General features: G+C 40.8%; 1 protein-coding gene across 2 annotated transcripts in view; it reads left to right on the top strand.

Annotated features, from left to right (window-relative positions):
• DEPTOR (DEP domain containing MTOR interacting protein) overlaps positions 1-18,448 on the top strand; it is a 76,192-nt gene extending 57,744 nt beyond the window's left edge. For both annotated transcript variants that reach the window (XM_005516936.3, XM_088060810.1), the window contains one exon: positions 16,961-18,448. In XM_005516936.3, the coding sequence (XP_005516993.1) occupies positions 16,961-17,089 (129 nt within the window). In that variant the 3' untranslated portion in view covers positions 17,090-18,448. The remainder of the gene's footprint in view (positions 1-16,960) is intronic.
• Positions 18,449-18,784: the final 336 nt, after the last annotated feature.

Genomic DNA, 18,784 nt, shown 5'->3' with positions numbered 1-18,784 from the left:
CCTAAAGGCACCCTAGTGGGAGCTTGAGAACTGGGATTTATATTGTATCAGTAAGGTATATGCCTCCATTTAACCCTCTCTGTGAAGTTTAGGAAAAAGAAGATACCTCAGTGTTTGATGCTAGGCCTCTAACCCTTCAGAGCACTCCAGGGATGCTTCAGTGCTAATTGAAGGTATCTGAAGGGTACTTTCATTTTTTTCATGGAATTGAGCTTTAAATGAGAAGATGGAGTCGGCTTGGATAAATATTTATGCTGTGCACTAGCATATGGTGTTTTTGAAGCAGATGCTATTCAGTCTTAGAATTCTTATCTTATACCAACATGTTACTGATTGTAGAAAAGCATAAATTACACGAGTTGCCATCTGTTTTCAATTACAGCATGAAAACACTGAGGCAGGTTGGGATTTTCCTTTAGCTGTGTTATCAGCTCGCTGCCGAATTCGATAATTACATTAGAGTGAGTTGAGAATGGATGTATTTGGTAATATGAGCACTCAGAAAAAGTTGCTGACAAACTGCTTTCATAGCTTGTCCATAAATAGAGAAGTAGCAGAGCTAAACATGCATAGCACTACCCACAATGAATGCCACTGCTGTAGGGCTTGAATATAAATGTATATATAAGTTTCAAACATGTCTCTGTAAGTGCTTCATTTTCTGATAGTATTTAATGATAAACTATAATATAAAGGTCCATTCTCCTCCACAGAAATGTGGAAGCTGTATTCAAGCATTTGTGACTTTAGAAAATCTAATTTTAAGAAAATCTAATTTTTTACCATAAAATCAGTCTGATTTTGCAAAACCAAAGAAAATTCAAAGATGGTTTAACTCTGTCTTTCATTTTATGCAGCAGTAAGCAGGACCTCAGATTTTATCTGCTATTATCCATCACAGAGATTGGAAAGTGAACCAAGTAGGGTAGATTTAGCCTCGAACATCATTGAGATAATGCTTGAGAAGAGTGGTTGTTACATTACAGAATCAAAGAATGGGTCGTGTTGGAAGGGACCACAGGGCGTCATCTGGTCCAACCTCCCAGCTCAAGCAGGGTCATCCTAGAGCACACTGCATAGGACATGCCCATCCACTAAGGGGGATTCCACAGGCTCCCTGGTCAATCTGTTCAGTGCATGATCACTGCACAGTACAAAAGTCCTTCCTTGTGTTCAGGTGGAGCTTCCTGTGCTTCAGTTTTTGCATGTTGCCTCTTTTCCTATTGCTTGGAACCACTGATAAGAGCCTGGCCCATCCTCTTGGTACCCTCCATTTAGATAGACATTAATGAGATTCTCTTTCAGTCGTCTCTTCTTGAGGCTTAACAGGCCCAGTTCTCTCAACCTTTCATTGTAAGACTCTCCATACCCTTGACTGACTTTGTAGCCCTCCACTTGACCCACTCAATTTTTTCCATGTTTCTCTTGCACTGAGGAGCCCAGAACTGGACACAGCACTCCAGATATGCCTCACTAGGGCAGAGTAGAGAGGCAGGATCACCTCCCTTGACCTGCTGACAATGCTTTTTCTAATGCACCCCAGGATACCATTGTCCTTCTTGGCCACAGGGGCACACTGCTGGCTCATGGGCAGTTTGTTGTCCACCAGGACCCCCATTTCCTTCCCTGCAGAGCTGTTTTCCAGCAGGTTGTCCCCCGCCCTGTACTGGTGTATGGGGTTGTTCCTCCTGAGGTGCAGAACCAGGGCATTAGGACATGTTAAGAGCATAGAAATGGGGAACAAAATGTTGAGCAGTTTGGATGGCTTTTTCATTATTATTTATTTAATCCTTAGTGGTAATCTTTCTAAAAGACTCTAAAGAAAAAATTAGTAAAGCTAGTCAGTAGCATAAAGATTCAACAGAAGTTGGAAGGGATCAAATATTTGTGAACGTGAAAATACTCTGCTCTGCCACCAACATGAAAAATGAGACCTTGGCTGGTTGTGCTTGACAACTTTTTAACATGTATAGCACTTGCAGTGCTTTCCTGATCAGTGAATGAATCTATGCCTGGGTGTTCCTGCTCTGTGTCTGCCTTTTCTTCTTGGTCTGTGGTCATCATTTGCTCAAGTGATGCTGGTGAGCTGTGGTGATGCCTCCTTAACTGTCCCAAGGCTTCCACTTTCCCTGTGTGTATTTAATTACACTCAATGAGTAGTTCCCAAATTTTTAGAGTGAATCTTTTTTACCAATTTCATATAGATTGGACCTACCCTAAAACCATGTTACTCTTAGTATACTGGGATTAATGCCATGAAAATTATCACAGTAACATGGTTCTGTGAGAACTGAGCAGAAGACTACATTGCACCCATCTCCTCTTGTCTGGGAGTCTTGTGAATTCAACCCTGTCACCAAAGTAGAGGCTTCTCTAACTGAAGAAGAACATGGTTTGAAAGCTGCACTGTGTGTCACTGCCAGAACTTTGTTTAGTTGCCAGAAGGAGACAAGATTTGGCAGATTTCTCCTTTGCTTTCATTACAGGCTACTAGAAGTGCGACAACAGAGTCTTTATGTCCTTGACTATCCTTTGCATTAGCACAGTGTCTTTAAGTTGAATGAAATAGTGGAAGTTTTTTCCACTGGGAATCCCAGTGCAGGACTGGATATCTCTCTTTTTCCCCTTCACTGCACTAGCTATTCTGTCCATTTTATTCCTCTTCTATGTTGGAAGCCCTGTCATGGTTGAACCTCTGTGTCAGGAGACTCTTACAGACACTGTTCCACTGGGCTGCTGGTGATCCTGTCCCATGGTGGCCACAAGGAAGTCACAAATTGGATTTAGATTCTCCTCTTTTTTCTGTCACAAACCCTCTGTGCAATACTGACCATTTCTCACCAGAATTCTTGTGAAGTGGTTTGGGTTTAAACAGAGATGGAAAATGCCAGAAAATCTGACATATTCTCAAACATAACCAAAACATTTGATTAATAGATCCATTTTGGCAGCTGTACAGATGAGTTTGCTAAAGTCTCTTAGTTTCCTCGTGGGACATGTGGTTCACAGCATCAGGTCCAGGTTTTCCAGTGTCAGAGCAGAGAATTTGCAGACTGGGCCCCATGACTCCCATGCAGCAATGTCACAGCTCCCCAGGTTTCAAACATCAGTTTATACAGCTCTTCTCTTTCTAAGTCATCCTTCTCCCTCTCCTGAAATTTGTATTAACTCCAGATACTTTCTTTGTGACATCCCAACCTGCCACCCCTGCCCAGGTTGTAGCTACTCTGCAGAGAGACACTTTCTATTTCCAGTGCTACCACATTCTAGTCTCTGCTGATCTTTACAAAAATTCTCCTGGTTTGCTCCATTTTTCACTAATAAATCATTAGACTCTTAATTGTGGAATTTTAGTTCTATTAAAGCCACGATAAAGCTCCTGTTAGCTTCTGACATGTCAGAATTTCATCCTGCATTCCTGCTTTTTTTTTGGTGGATCTCCATTTTTTTCTGCTTATTTCCTTGGTTTGCCTTGCCTTTTTGTCCACAGAGTTGTATAGGGATAAGTTTGTTTCGAAGAAATCTATTCTGAAGCTGCACAGCTTCTGAAGCTATTTTGGAAAGTTAAGCAAACCCCACTCTTGTACACAAGCCTCAGAGTGCACAGCCAGTACCAGGCAGTTGGGTCTGGGACTGTGCTTCCTTCAGCGGATCATGAGCCTCTGTTCTTCTGAGCCAGTGGACATAAAATTGACTGAAAATCATCCACCTTTATTTTGTACTAGAGACCACGTGCTTGCTGTGACTATCTGGAACTGTTCTGTGATAAAGAAATCAAAACTTGGCATGTGAGAAGTCACACACTGAGGTATGAGGGGAAAGACCCCCTCCCATGCAGTTGGGAGCATTGACGCAAACGTCACGCCAGCAGGATGTGAACTGCAAACTGCACACACAAAAGAAAACAGAAAAATTATTTTTATGATTGTCAGACCTGGTTTTGGACAACAGGATCTGTGTTAGTCACTACAGAGAAAGGAATTAAGACACTGGGAATTCCCAGGTGAAATATAAAAATAGTAAATTCAACTTTTTGAGTCTAAATTTCGCCTTTAACATCTTTTCCCCCGCTGAACTTACAGGACACAGGTTTAACAAGGTTTTACTTGCTTATCCCAGACCCAAATTCTGGCCTGCAGAGCAGTATCAGGTTTCCAATGCCTCAGTGTGATTTTTCCTAAAGACGCTTAACAGAGGGAGTTTTACTGGCCAATAAAATAACTTTTTTTCCTCTTTACAACAACTGAAACCTTATGTGAGTCCAGCAAGTTTCATAACATCTCAGAGCTCTTTTTTCTGCATTCACAGCGGTGTGCTTGACATTAGAATTGAACTTGTTTGTAGGCCAGACACCTAAAACGCTGTTGGGCAACAAGTGACCCACTGTACTTGTGTTTGTGTGTTGGCTCCTTCTCATCAATAGGAAATACAAATACAAAAAAAAATAAAAATAAAATTAAAAAAAAATCTGCAGGTTCATTGTTGGAGGTCAGTGGATTTTCTACATTTAGTCACATTATTTTAATAAATGATAGTCTTAAAAATTCTTTTCAAGTAACCGGTGTTTTATGACAGTTTAACCCAGATATCTGAACACCCTGCCATTATGGAAGTGTTTTCTTGATTTTTTTTCCTGGAGTCTTACAGCTGTAACCATTCAGGAAGAGAGACAGCAGCAGTGTAAAACAGGGCTGTGCTTGTGTTTTGATACAACTTCCAAGTTCCTGTGTGGTCTGCAGGCCATTATAAAGGGAGATCTAGTGCCTGACACAACAGCTGGGATCTCACCCATGCTGGAGCTGTCATAGGCTACTGCAGGTCACTCCCAGGTAGTCCAGGATCTCTAAAGAGAGTACTGGCATCTGAAAAACTGATCTGCTTGAGTGTCTGTAAAAGAGACGTAGAGTTAGAGGCCAATGCAGCAAAAAGCTGTCATTTTTAACTACTTTTGCTCTCAATGCTAATACAAAGCATTTTGTATTACTTGGTTTAGTTGCAATACTCATTTCATGTGATGTCTTGGAGAGTTCCTCAGATGCTCTTGGTTTTACAAGTCCATGGCTATCTCAGCTCTCTTCCCTGAGCACTTCTAGGATGCTGCTGCTGCACAGCTGCTGCTCTACTGACTCTCGCATGCACTTCTCCGTCTCTTCGTCTCTTTTCGTGTTGCTGCTCAAGACACAAAGTGGCTTCCTTTCATGGTATAAGCAAATGGTTTGGGAAGCATGTTGCATTAAAGCCAAGGCTCTGTTTAGCTAGCCAAACACATGGAAAAACAATTGCACTTTTGTCTGTGGAAACAGAGAGCAGCTGTTTGTCTCAAACAACACAGACTATTCCTGCTCATGACACGCTGGATACTGTGCAGAGTGCACAGAGTGCTGAGGGTGCCTTGCACGAGTCTGTCTGCCCCTGTAATTCCCTTACTCACACTTAGTGACTGCTTTTAACCATTATGGGACTTAATTGAACTACAGTTCAGCATAATTATATTTGACCATGTAAGTAAACAGATACATAAAGTTCTTTATTCATTATGTGCAGTTTTGTTTTATCAAATATAGTTTAGTTACAGATATACCAGGAAAAAAAAAAGACACCAAAAGGTCAACCGAAGCATTAAAAGACATTTCTAAGCTTAGACTCTGTGTTCTTCTGACACTGATGCAGTATTTTACCCAGAGCCATCTTTATCCATTCAAGTTATTTAACATTTTCAGAACTGTTCTATGGTAGGTATCAAGTTGCACTATACAATAAAAATTCTTATAAAGTTAGACATGCAGTCACTGGTTTGCTTTCCTGATGTGGCCCAGCCTTGGCCCAGCTTTACCTGTGGGTATTTCTCGCTGGGAATCACATTAAGTCAGTGATTTTACACACCAATTCCCAATTACGGCCATGGAAAGCAGTGACCTATATTCCCCGACTCCATATTTATGGATGGTTTGTGTTTCAGGGTATTAGGTTCTTATGTTATTACTCTCCAGATATGTACAGATAGCATTAATTTACCTTTGTGAATAATTCCTGTTCGCTGTGTCAACATTTGCCTGATCACTCAGGAGCTCTGTCAGCAAAGCTCCACTGCTTGCAGAGCTGACACTCATGCAGCCCAAAAGATTTGCACTCCAAAGCAAGAGTTATTCTCATGGGCTCTTGGTCAGCTCTTTTCCTCCTCTAATTTGTCCACTCTGTTAGTGGGGTGTGCTTAGTAATGGTTTAATTCTCTTCCTGGTGAAGAAAAAAGGACTTGAATTCCCCCAGATTCCCATCATTTGGAAGGAAGGAAGGGAGGGAGAGATTATCTGAACCAATGATGAAGCCCTTGAAAATCTATGACTTTTTATATTATGTGACTTACTGTATTATGTTATAAAATAGATATTACCTTTTACCTGCTTTTTTTTATTTTTTTGTATTATGCAGTTTATAGATTATGTTGTTTAATTCCCATTGGGTTTTTTTTAGTTGGAGACCAATTTGTTTGGAAAACTATAAAAAATCCAGCCTCTTTTTTAAAAATGAAAGAAGTACATAATATGTATATAATGAAAGTGTGTAACGAAGCCTAGCTCAGGAAAACCATCCACATCACTCTGCAGTCACAGACCAAGATGGAGCACAAGAATTATGAACTTGCATTTCAATTCTGTAAATGGAGTTCATTTTCTCTGCTATGAGTTTTACTGTGCTCTGCTGGTACCCTAGACCCCTGATGGAATAGTAGGCCAGCTTCACACTGGTGTGAAGAATGAACAAGAAACACACCTCTCTCGAGACAAAATATTTTTTATGCAAAGCCTGGATACTTGCCTACTCCCACACCACCCACTCTACAGCCAATTACACTTTTGCTAGAGATATTTACAGAACTGAACACACATCTGCAATATATTCTGTTCCATCCAGTAACCTCAGTTATGGAGGAAAGGCCGTGGTATGATTTTTTAACCTTCCAGCAACATGTCATTGGTTGTGAATTGTGAGGCTCCAGCTTTCCTAATCCTATCAAGACTTCATGAACTCTAAAAAAAAAACAACAAAAAAACAAAGATAAAAATCTAACTGGAAACATTATTTTTAGGACCGCTGATTTTCATCTCTTTTCCTCATTCCATTGTGACAGTGTAAAGCTTAAGAGAGTGAGAGCAAAAAATTCAGTGCTGCCTGTGTTTGCTTTATGTGGAAGTTAGGTCTTAGGCACTTCTGTGGTACCACTTTCAACATCTCTAGCCTGGGCTCTTGCTGAGCATGGGGATTCCTTCGCTTTATGGCTATGGGTGACCTATTAAAATAGAAGAAATCCTGTATCAGCATCAATGCAGCCTGTGTGTCTAAGTGTGTAAAAGAAGCTGAGCTCTGAGCTTTGAGCTCTCACTCTTTCTCCTCCACTGTTCTCCTGCCCCAGATTTCTCTGCACTTGTTCATGGTACCATAACATCCATCTTGCCCTTGATTTCACTGGAACTTAAAGTTACCTGAAAACGTAAGGCTGCAGTTTACTGGTCTAAGTGTAATCTCTGCTTACACTTCTTCCTCTTCTAAAGAAGGTTGATCCAATTTTCACCTCCTTTTCATCTCCCTTTTTCCCTTTGTCTCCAACCACAAACATATCTATTGCCTCCTTCCTCCATCCATGTCAGGCACATCAAGGAACTTACTTTGCCTGGAGACAAGTCCTTTCATTTATTTATTTTTGCTGGCAGGGGATGAAAAGGATGAAAAGGGAGCGGTGCCTGGCTTTGGTGTGCTGCTCCCAGAGCCTGCACAAAGGGACAGGAGCACCTCTTGGGACTGCAGGAACCAAGTCCTGCTATGAACCTTCCTCCCCTTTGAAAGGGGTTTGATAGCTGGATCCAGACTCCTTGGCAATTCAGATTGAGTGTGTCCTTTTCTGTGAGCAGAAAGAGTTGTGAGGTTCCAAATCAGATTACTTATCCAGGTTTTAATAAGCAAGCACTTTTTTCCCACATTTCTTTTAAAAGTAAAATTATCTTTTTATGCCCTAAAGAGAGGGAAACCTCATTGTCACTAAGGGTTTTGTATGCAAACCCATGATGTGGTGTGTGAGGTAGAAAGTAATGATTTGGTAATTGGCTGGGAAGATTTATTTAACAGATCTAACAACTGGCAAGGCAGACCTGTGTGGTTATCCACTTGTAAACAGCTCCTTTCTAGTTGGTAACAGCAAACGGTGTTTTTTTGTTCCTTTCTGACAAAATAACAGTCTTAAATTGAAGTGTTTGCTTTCAGTCATTTCTCAACTCTTTCATATTTCATATTTAAATTAGGTTTTAAAAAATGATGTCTTGATTTCCATCTGTTTGCTTGGAGGGCAGTGGTCCTTGGGAGGCAGGAGTGGGAGGAATGGTTCCCAGCATCTGCAGAGGAGCAAGGGGCGTGCAAGGGGGAAGGGATCCAATTGGAGAGATACCTCTTCTTTTAAAATGTTGGAAGCTTGGATGTCCCCTTCCTCATTTAGAAAGCTGGAAAGCTGTGTTTCAGATGTTTTGTTCTTGTAGCACCTAAGCCTTGCCCAAATATTGCTGAAATCTGTCAGCAAAACAAGAAAAGCCAAAGCAGCTGTATTGACTCTTGAAAAAAGCAATGGTAAAGGCTGTTTTATGTTTTGTTTTGTTTTGTTTTGCTTTGCTTTGCTTATTCCTTCACAGTTTCAGGTGTTTAGTAACCTTCCCAGGTGGGAGCTGTGGCCATACCACAGGAGTCAACCAGTAAGTTTTCAATTTTAGAATGGCCCAGAGGTTTTAAAGGTATCTAAAGTGTGAAAAGTTAGATTTGTTGGATATCCTGCTGATGACGTCTCCAAGTCACTGGCAATTGCAGAATGTTAACCCTACAGCCCTGATTTCATGGGTGCCCATAAGTTCTTACTGACAGTATGGTCTGATATTTAATAGCAATCAGGATCTTGTGGGTCTCTCATGCACACAGAAGACAGATGGCTTTGCTAACCACATGTGAAGGACTTTCCTCTGGAAGTCACAGTGAATTTCAGAATGCCTTAATGAAACAATTATAAGTTTGAGCTATTCAAACCTCCCAGATGATCCTTGTCCCTCTCAGATTAGTAGGACATGAAAAAAGCATTTATTTATAATTATTGAGTGTATCTGTAGAACAGAAATGTAAGCAGGCTGTCTCTGTAATGGATTTAATTTTAATCTTCATTAACAAGAAGAAAAGCAAAAATACTACCATTGGGATATACTTTTCTTTTTAAAACACTTAAATTGTCAATTCTGATATGAATTCTACTCTATAAAATAGTCAAAATACAGTTTTGTTTGAACAGCTCTGAAAGAATTTATACTTAGGAGCTTTTATATTTGTTCTTAGGAAAATTGCTGAAGAACTTTCCAAGGTTGAAAATAACTCCCACATTTGCCCTAATTCATCATTTTTACATGATGCTAGCAAGGTTTAAAAAAAAAAAAAGAGACTAAAAAGAAAACAATACATTTATTCATGCATTTTGGGAATGTTTTGTCTTAAAGTAAAAATTATCTGTGTGACTTAGGCTTCACATCAGATGATAAGAAGAAATAGTAGTCAAGGAAGCATGTCTCAAACTGTCCACATGTATGGAAATCACTGTGGATACAAATGATGAACAGAGCAAAGGGTTAAATACAGTCTGTCTCCTGCTGGATGACTGAGCCAGCCTTGTTTCAGACACAGCTTTCCCAACAATGGCTTGTTTCTGTGCAATGTGCTAATAACTTCTGAGCTACCTTGGTCTCAAAGGGATGTGCTTTGCTGCAGAACGTGGGCCTGCTTTGAGCTGTCAGCTGCTAGAAATCTGTTTCAGATCCACACAGAGTCCAGGAGTGAAGGCCTGGCTACTCCAGAGTGAAAAGATTAGTGCAAGACTGGATTTCACACTCTCTCCAGCATTTTTTAATATTTTCCTTCATACAGTTGCCATGCGTACAGCAATATTCACACCTTCAGTGGAAATTAACTGGTGGCAGTGTTTTCAGCATCTCTTTATGCTCTTAATTGCTGATGCCAGAGCTACTATCAGTACCAAACAGCCCATCAAACCTTTTTGTTTGGTTGACTATATTGTTGTTGAAGGAGAAAACTTGAGTGTTCTGGCATAGACTTTGTGCTTTGCAGTTTTAGACCCTGGATATTCCCATTGTTGCCTAGATAATGGGGTAAAGTATCAGTACTGCTGAAAACTATCTTTTGCCACTATCTTTACTGTGTCATTGCATAATCTAGCCTGGAATTTGAGAATTTTAAGCCTGAGTTATATTTGGTAGCATTGATTGCTCTGGTACCTATTTGATCAGCAATTTTAGTAGTGTTTGTACTTTCTTAAAGAGTAGTTAACAAGCAAAACACCAAAAAAACACCAAAATGCCACAGTCAATCAAGCAGTCAAACAAATGAACAAAAAAAGTAGAGTGGATGCCACTGATACTGTCCAGGCACTGACATGTAAATTATAAATCCTTTATAATGCACATATATGAGATTAGCACCTCACCCCCAGCTGCTGGAGTGGGGCACACACATTTGCTGCTGTGGAAAGTCCCCCCACTGTCCCCATGTTGCCTTGTGGCAGTTGTATTATTCTTCATCTGGTCAGCTGTTTTTTTAAATTTATCTCAAAGTGGCCATGTAATCATGGTCTTATCATACTGTTTTCAGATATATTATCTGTTGAATGTGCATGGCTCTTACTTGCTTTGTACCAGAGATGAACAGCTGGAGTGACAGTATCTATAAATTTAAATGTCTCTTTAGGGCTGTCCCGAACAGCAATGATCATTTAAGTCAAAGTCTGCAGTAGGAATTTCCACCTCTTCATAAACTTTCACAACACCCTTCTAAAAAGTGTGCCTAGAAAAAGAACATTTTTAAAGGATTTTTTAACGTATTACATTCAAAAAAGTCCAACAAGCAAGGCTTGGCTTCGCTGGGAGAGCTAACTAAAGCCTACAGTACAAACAGCATCTGAATATCCAAGGATCTAGGCTAGCTGCCTCTCCTCTAAGAACATTCCTGTAGCATTTATAAATATTAAGGTCATCCTGAAGCAGAACAAACAAAGAATTCGTGACAGGTATGCAGTGTTTTTATTTAATGATTGGCTTTAAGGTAGTTGCGCAATTCCACACCCATGCCTGCAGCCAGTCTCTTAGAAGGATCCCACAGTCATCCTCATCTCGGCTCCTGATCAACACCAGCTCAGCTGTCCAGCCCTGGTGCAGGCAGCCTCCTGCGAGGGAAGGGGCTGTGGTTTGGCCAGCAGGCAGTTATCCCAGCAGGAAAATCAAGGGGTGTGGATGTACATCTGCAGGGCAGCTTGGCAAGGCTGAGGAGGGGCAGGCAGCCAAAGATTGCCGTGGAGGAAAGAGCAATTACCAGTGAGGGGGAGGAAGGGTTGTACAGTTCCAAGTACAGCACAATCCTGATTTTGGCCAGTAAATGTTACGGTAATGAATTATTCTCGCCTCTTCTTGCCATCTTCAGTCTCATGATAAATGGCACGACGAATCTTTGCTAACTTCTTTTAATGACAGGTTCCCAGATCCTATTTGTTCAAATATAAGCTCAAACTTGAAGTTTATCTTTTCATGGGGACACCTGGATTTGGTTAAACCTTCTGTATGCACCATGGAAAACCCACAGAAAGACCTTTCCAGAAAGTGCCTTTTCTCCCGTCCCTGCTTCCATGAGCTGCTGTTACCAATGGCGGGAAATTGAAATACTCAACAATAAATGCTTATTGCTGTAATACTTAAATATTTGAAATCAGTTAAGGGAGGTTGGTTTGTTTTTTTTTTTTCATTTGAGTGTTACTTTATTTAACTATTATTAGTTCTGTGGTTTTTAGATCACCACATCCTGACCAACAAAATGGTCGGAATTTATTCTGGGCTGTGTCATTTCTTGAAGTCTAAGGGATAAAAAAGGATGGTTATCTCTTGTCAAGCTCCTTGGAGAGCAATGAGGAAATGAGCAGTAAAAGGTTCTTTGAGGCTCTTTTAACTGTAGTTTATCATCTATTATAGTTACTGATGTGTGGAAACCAACAGAAATATTTTACATGTTTGTAGTTACAAAGCCCTTAACAACTGCAGCTATGAACTGAGCACTTACAGCTTTTTGAAATGTGTTTTTATAAATGTGACATTATATCATTGTGTTTTTGTAAATCAGTCTCCTTAAGAAAATTCCTGAAGTAATAATACATGGGTTGACATATTCGGTTAGGGCTGGTGAGTGGGAGCTCCCTTGCTCTTTGCTTGTTTTCTAACTTTAGTAGAGCAATGCACAATATGAGCATTTTTGGGGCAGGATTGATGATGACTAAAATGCACAAAGCAGCACTGTATTTCATTTCCCCTCACTGGATGCAGTGCTGAAAAGGAAATCAGGATGGGGAGAAGAAAACTGAGTTGAGGGCAGTCAGCATGACAAAGGGCTCAGGACTGTGCAAACCTTCTCTTCAGCAGGATTGGAGGACAGAGCAAATGGCTCCACATTTCTTCACTGCTGAGGGAGCCAGGTCTGGAATTTGCAGACTCAGTCCTCAGGAGCACTGGTCAAGCAATTACTGTGGAGAGAGTTTTCTACCCACAGGGTAGTTGGCTCTTTATTACCATCTCTGTTCCTCATGGCTCTTTTCCTGCAGTTTTAGGATGGGACTGTGCACTTCTGTCCCCTCTGCATTTCTCTTTTAATTTAGCCTGGGTGGACTTCTTGCATCTAATCCTCTCCAGTGGGAATGATGAAACTAATAAGCCACGTGGATCCACTGCAAAGGAAGGCACAAAGGGGCTGTTCTCAGCCCATACGCATTGCTGGTTAATCGTACCGCCAAGGGCATATGGTAAAGCAAACACATTGAGAATGCAGACGTGTCAGCTCTTGTCTTCCACAAGAAATTCACTCTTTGGCATCCAGATTGCTGTTCACGTCGTGCCTGTACCATCTGCATTTACACCATTGCAGCCCTGCTGCGGGTGACTGGCTGGTCTGAGAGTCTGTTCGCCTGGCAGGGGCCTTCTCCAAAGGCCCCTGAGTGCCCACACATCCAATCAATCACATCCATCAATCCACACAGTCCAGCATGCAGAATTATCCATTGCATGCTTGCACGTGTGAACCTGGCCAAACATGTCCCATGCATTGAGATTCCAGTAACTCAAGAAGTCTGAGAATATGCAATAGTACAACAAAAATCAGCCATTCAAATTCCAAAAATTGCTTTAAGCCAGAAGAGACAATGTTGTTTCTGCAGGTCTGTTTTAAATCAACCCAAATACTATTTTAGAGCCAGAGCTATAATTCAGTAAAACTTGATACAATCTTGGAAAGCCATAGAAAGTATTAGGAAATCCACTGGAAGTTGAGACCTACAGATACTGCAGTAATCTGCATTTTAAACTAAATAAATAGACATGCCCGTTATATACTAATTGGACACACTGCAGAGGATGACCAGTTACCTTTTCAACAAAAATACTTAAAATTTAGGAGGCTTTGTCTGCATGCAAAAACTGAACCATTTTCCCAATGCTACTTGCAGCTGAAATATTCATATATAGGAAAGATTACTGCCATGGGAGTTTATTCAGTTGTATCACTGATTGCCATATTTTAGTGATCAGTTAGGCTACCAGTAAGGCTACTTTCATGATTTTCAGCTCTGCAGAGGAGTTCTGAGGGTAAGGAATAAGGTGCAAGAGTCTACCACCCCTTCAGGGGCTGCTGCTGCCACTCTTCCAGTGCAGAGGCTCTAAGAAGCAGAGATTAAAGCCATCGGTGACATTTTTTATGAAATGTTACATTTTTGGATTGGGTTTGCTTCCTCCGTAATTTTTCTTAAATTGATAGCTACATTCTGTCCATTTTGCAGAAATACAAACTGAGTTTCACCGCACATTTTACTTGAGAGAGAAGTTAGTTGGCACACATAAGTTAAGTGACTTGGTATGTGAGAAAATCTGCTTTAGAGGTAGCACTGGGGGACACCAGAGCTGCTTCCCACCTTTCCTGCATCCATTTCTGTCTTGTGCTTCTGCCTAAATAGGAGAAATGAAAAATCATAGGCTGATAGAATTGTTACTGCTGGAAAAGACCGGTTGGTCTAATAGCCAGCCATTAATCTGACACTGCCGTGTTCACCACTAAACCATATTCCCGGGTGCCACATCCACATGGGTTTTTTAACACTTGCATGGATGGTGGTTCTATCACTTCCCTGGGCAGCCTGTTCCAATGTCTGACCACCTGTTCTGTGAAGAAATTTTTTCTCGTCACAGAATAAAATAGCTTAGAAAAGACTTCTGAGATCATTATATCAAAGCTATGACCAAACACCATCATGTCAACTAGACCTGGCACTAACCCTCCCCTGGTGCAACCTGTGGCTGTTTCCTCTTGTCCTGTCATTTGTTACCTTGGAGAAGAGAAGAGGCTGATCCCCACCTGGCTACAGCCTCCTTTCAGGGAGTTGTAGAGAGTGATAAAGTGTCCCCTGAGCTTCCTTTCCCCCAGGCTAAACACCCGAAGCTCCCTCAGCAGCTCCTCATCAGACCTGTGCTCCAGACCCTTCCCCAGCTCCATTGCCCTTCCCTGGACACACTCCAGCCCTTCAGTGTCCTTTTTGCAGTGAGGGGCCCAGAACTGGACACAGCACTCGAGGTGTGGCCTCACCAGTGCTGAGCACAGGGGGACAATCTCTGCTCTAGTCCTGCTGGCCACACTGTTCCTGATCCAGGCCAGGATGCCATTGGCCTTCTTGGCCACCTGGACACACACTGGCTCATGTTCAGCCACTGTTGACCAGCACCCCCAGGTGATTTTCTAAGGGCAGCTTTCCAGCCACTTTTCCCCAGACTGCATGGGGTTGTTGTGACCCAAGTACAGGACCCAGCACTTGGCCTTGTTGAATCTCATAAAGTTGACCCTAACCCATTGATCCAGTGTGTCCATATGAAATAAAGCATGACAGTTTCTGGTGATGTTTCTTAGCTTCTTTGTTACAGATTCAAGGTGACTTACAGGTAAGATAGCCTTCTAGTGAATGTATTGTTTCCATCAAAACATCAGGGTGATATTATTATTCACTTAGGCTCCATATTTTTATCATTAAAAATACAGATCTAGACACAACACATATTTTTCAACCATTTTTACCAAACACTGTAATGTTATGATTAGATGCAGAGAAGTCTTAATGTCTTTGAGGAATCAGTATTATCTTTCATTTCCTGCACTTTTTACAATGTTGATGTGACTTTTTCTCTGTTTAAGTATTTTAAGATGTACAGTGATGTTGGTCAGTATATTTCTATCAAGATTATTTTGCTTGAAAATGGTCTATAATCATACAAAACCTCCAATGTTTGTATTTGGTACAGCTTTTACAGACAAAATACTAGCATATTTGAAATTAATTAATAAGCCATACTTGGTGAAGGAAATTAAAACCAGTCACATGGCAGTGACATTTTAATCTGTCCTAGTACTGACTTCATCTTGCATGATATTATTTCTTAAAATTTGGATCCATTTGGTTCATGTTATACCATTGGAGGTTTTGGCACTGAATCTAGTGAAGTCGTCATCCAACCTCACCCTGAGCCTGGAAACATGGTGCATATTTTTGCTGTGATTACCAATAGCTGATTAAAATCTCTAAGAAAGCATTTAAGACAATCTAAAGATAACAGACTGCAGTAGCCAGAGCTATCGTCAAAGAATCATAGAATGGTTTGGGTTGGAAGGGACTTTGAAGATCATCTTGTTCCTACTCCCCTGCTGTCAACAAGAACGCCTTTTACTAGGCCAGATTTCTGAAAGCTCCATCCAACCTGGCCTTACCAGGGATGGGGCATCCACAGCTTCTCCAAGCAGCCGGTGCCAGTGCCTCACCACACTCATAGTAAAGTATTTCTTCCTAATATCTAATCCAAACCAATTTGATTCCATCTTAAAGCCTTTCCCCCTTGGCCTGTCACTCCAGGCCCATGTGAAAATAGTCCCTCTCCATCTTCCTTGTAGGCTCCTTGTGTTCGTGAACACACATAATCACAGAACGATTACATGCAGGTGCTTTACTGAAGTGTGCAGGAACTAGGGGTATCAACAGCCCAAATGTAGCTCCATCATCTTTGTTCAAAGTGCACATATTTATGCAATTTCAGCTGTAGCAGTAATCACTATAACAACCTTATCAATATTACTTCATTAAACCTTATCAATATTACTTCATAAGAGCATAGCCTGAGCTTGTACGAACATGTACAAATCTTATCTTTAGGTATCTTAGAGACCCCAAGCACCAATTCCTAAACATCATAGCTTGCTAAACCATTCCAAATACCAAGCATTCTTGTGGCCTACTTTCACATGATTTTCAGAAACATTTAACCCCATACTAACACTGGAAGGCCACAATAAGGTCACCCAGAAATCTTTTTTCCAGGCTGAACAAACTTAATTCCCTTAGCATTAGTTCCTTATAGAAGAAGTGCTCTATCCTTCTAATCATCTTTGTGGCCTCCCTTGGACTTGCTCCAACAGTTGTCCTTCCTGTGCTGGGGAACCCTTAGCTGATGTCCCATATTGTTTGCAAAGCACCACTGATACTACAAAATATCACTGATACAAGAAAAAATAACATTGTTACAAAAAAAAATTATTAATATAGGACCTCCGAATTTCAAAGATTGGAAAGCTAAATTCCACCGATTTGAAAGTTGAAGTGATGTCTCAAAAAAAAAAACGTTATGGAAAATTAACTTGCCAGATTAATTCTAAGAAATGCGGGGGCTTTTAAGAGTACCAGATGAGATGATGTGAAGAGTTCTGAAGGTTTTGTCTGCCCAGGAGTTGATAGTACATCTGTGTAATTAACCTAACAAAATAAAGTCTAATGCATAACTCATTTTGCTGCTTGCTTTCTCCTCAGGTTTGCCAATTTGTCGTGTCTGTCAATGGCCTCAATGTTCTCCATGTGGATTATAGGACAGTGAGCAACCTCATCCTGACCGGCCCTCGAACAATTGTGATGGAAGTGATGGAAGAAATGGAGGCCTGAGAAGGCAAAAAAACCCTATTACTGGACATTTTTGTGAGACAAACAGCAACAGCCATGGAGTATCATGACACAAGGCAGCAGAATGTTGCTGTGTCTAAACAGATGATTTTGCTTTTAGGGGAGGGGGCTCTCTTTCATTTAACAATAATAGCACTGGTGATTATGCTAAGATGTGAACAATAGATACCAGCATATTTTCACTACGGACTTCTCTGTGCCCAACAGAGACAAGATCAGGGCCTTTAAGTGGTCTGTCCAGCCATGGCTGCATTGGTCAGAATGGGTTCCAGCCTAAGAGGCCGTGCATATTTCTTCACAGTCCACTACTCGTTCGAAGCACTTCAGAAGGTGAAAGTGCCAAGCGCTGTGGGGTCAGGATGTCAGAGATGGTTTCCATGAGATAGTGACATTGATAAACATTGTCCTGCTGTCCAGCTTTGTCCCTGGAGCACATGCAGTCATAGTTATTCTCTCCTTGGGCTGACTACATCCTGGCTTGATTACAGTCAAACACAAACTGCAAATGCATGAGAAAAGGTGTCTGTGCTCTGTAGGGGATAGTCTGGTATGAATGTTTGGGCCTGACTGATTACACTGGTTAGTCTAGAAAGAAAATGGCAAAACGTGTGGTACTTTTACAAAAACTGCCTTTGAAAATTGGTCTTTTGGTTTCAATGCCTGTGTGCTGGATTAGGTGCTTGAGTATTATATACTGATTTTGAGGTTTTTTTCTATACCTGTAAAGGAAAGGTGCCTCACTCTTGCTATTCATCACTTTTGAGAAATTTTGGCCACTTTAATTCCCAGAAGAAGAAATTTGGCAGGTTGCAGTGGGAAATTCACGGTGTTAGCATAAGGATCTCCAGTAGCAAAAGTACACTTCAAATTAAAGCAATGTACTTGAATGTACATTAAGTTTATCAGCACTTTCCAATCATCTAATGTTTTGCGAAGAACCAGCTTCCCTCATGAGCTGCATTTGACACAATTACAAATAAAACGTTGTATTTAACTGACTCTTACTGTTTCTCAAACAGTAGGATTTTTTTCATTGATGAGTTCATTAAAGAAATATTTTTTAAATACATACATGAAAATTCTCTATTCTGCAGTTAGGTGACTCTTCAGCTTGATGTTAAGGGGGCTGCATGGGTTTTCTTTGAACTGAATGAATACATCCTGCTTCACAAAATTATAAGTACAGTTTGCAGACTTTCTCTGCTGTCTAAATTTTACAATTAAAGCTTAACTTTATATATGCACATACCACAAATCATGCAATTATGGGGTGAGGAAAGTATTTTTCCTCAAATAATTTTGAAACATGTTTTGTATTAAAAATTGTTCTCACTAAATAAATTGCTCTTTCAGTATGTTTTTCATTCACTCAAACACTTTAACTTCAGAGATACAGCAAATCTTCAAACTCATTTATTCCTGCAGCTTTGTAGGAAGAAGTCCTTGTGTTCTTTGTTTCTGGTTTGGTATATCTGTGGTTGTATTTTCACCAGGAAAACTTCTCATATTCCACTAATACGCAGCAGTGCATGGAGGTATAAAACTGCAGCTACTTACTCAATATTAACCAGGCATGAGAGTGTCTGGAGGGTTTGTTCGAATTGTCGTCTGCTATGACAGTTCTTAGTCCTGATTGTACTCCCCAAAACTTTGGTACACGTGCATAAGCCATAGCAG

The sequence above is a fragment of the Pseudopodoces humilis genome, chromosome 1 (genome assembly GCF_049639895.1).
Source record: "Pseudopodoces humilis isolate 2021_Gansu_Grassland_sample_001 chromosome 1, ASM4963989v1, whole genome shotgun sequence".
Taxonomy (NCBI): domain Eukaryota; kingdom Metazoa; phylum Chordata; class Aves; order Passeriformes; family Paridae; genus Pseudopodoces; species Pseudopodoces humilis.
This window is presented reverse-complemented; position numbering and strand designations above follow the sequence as displayed.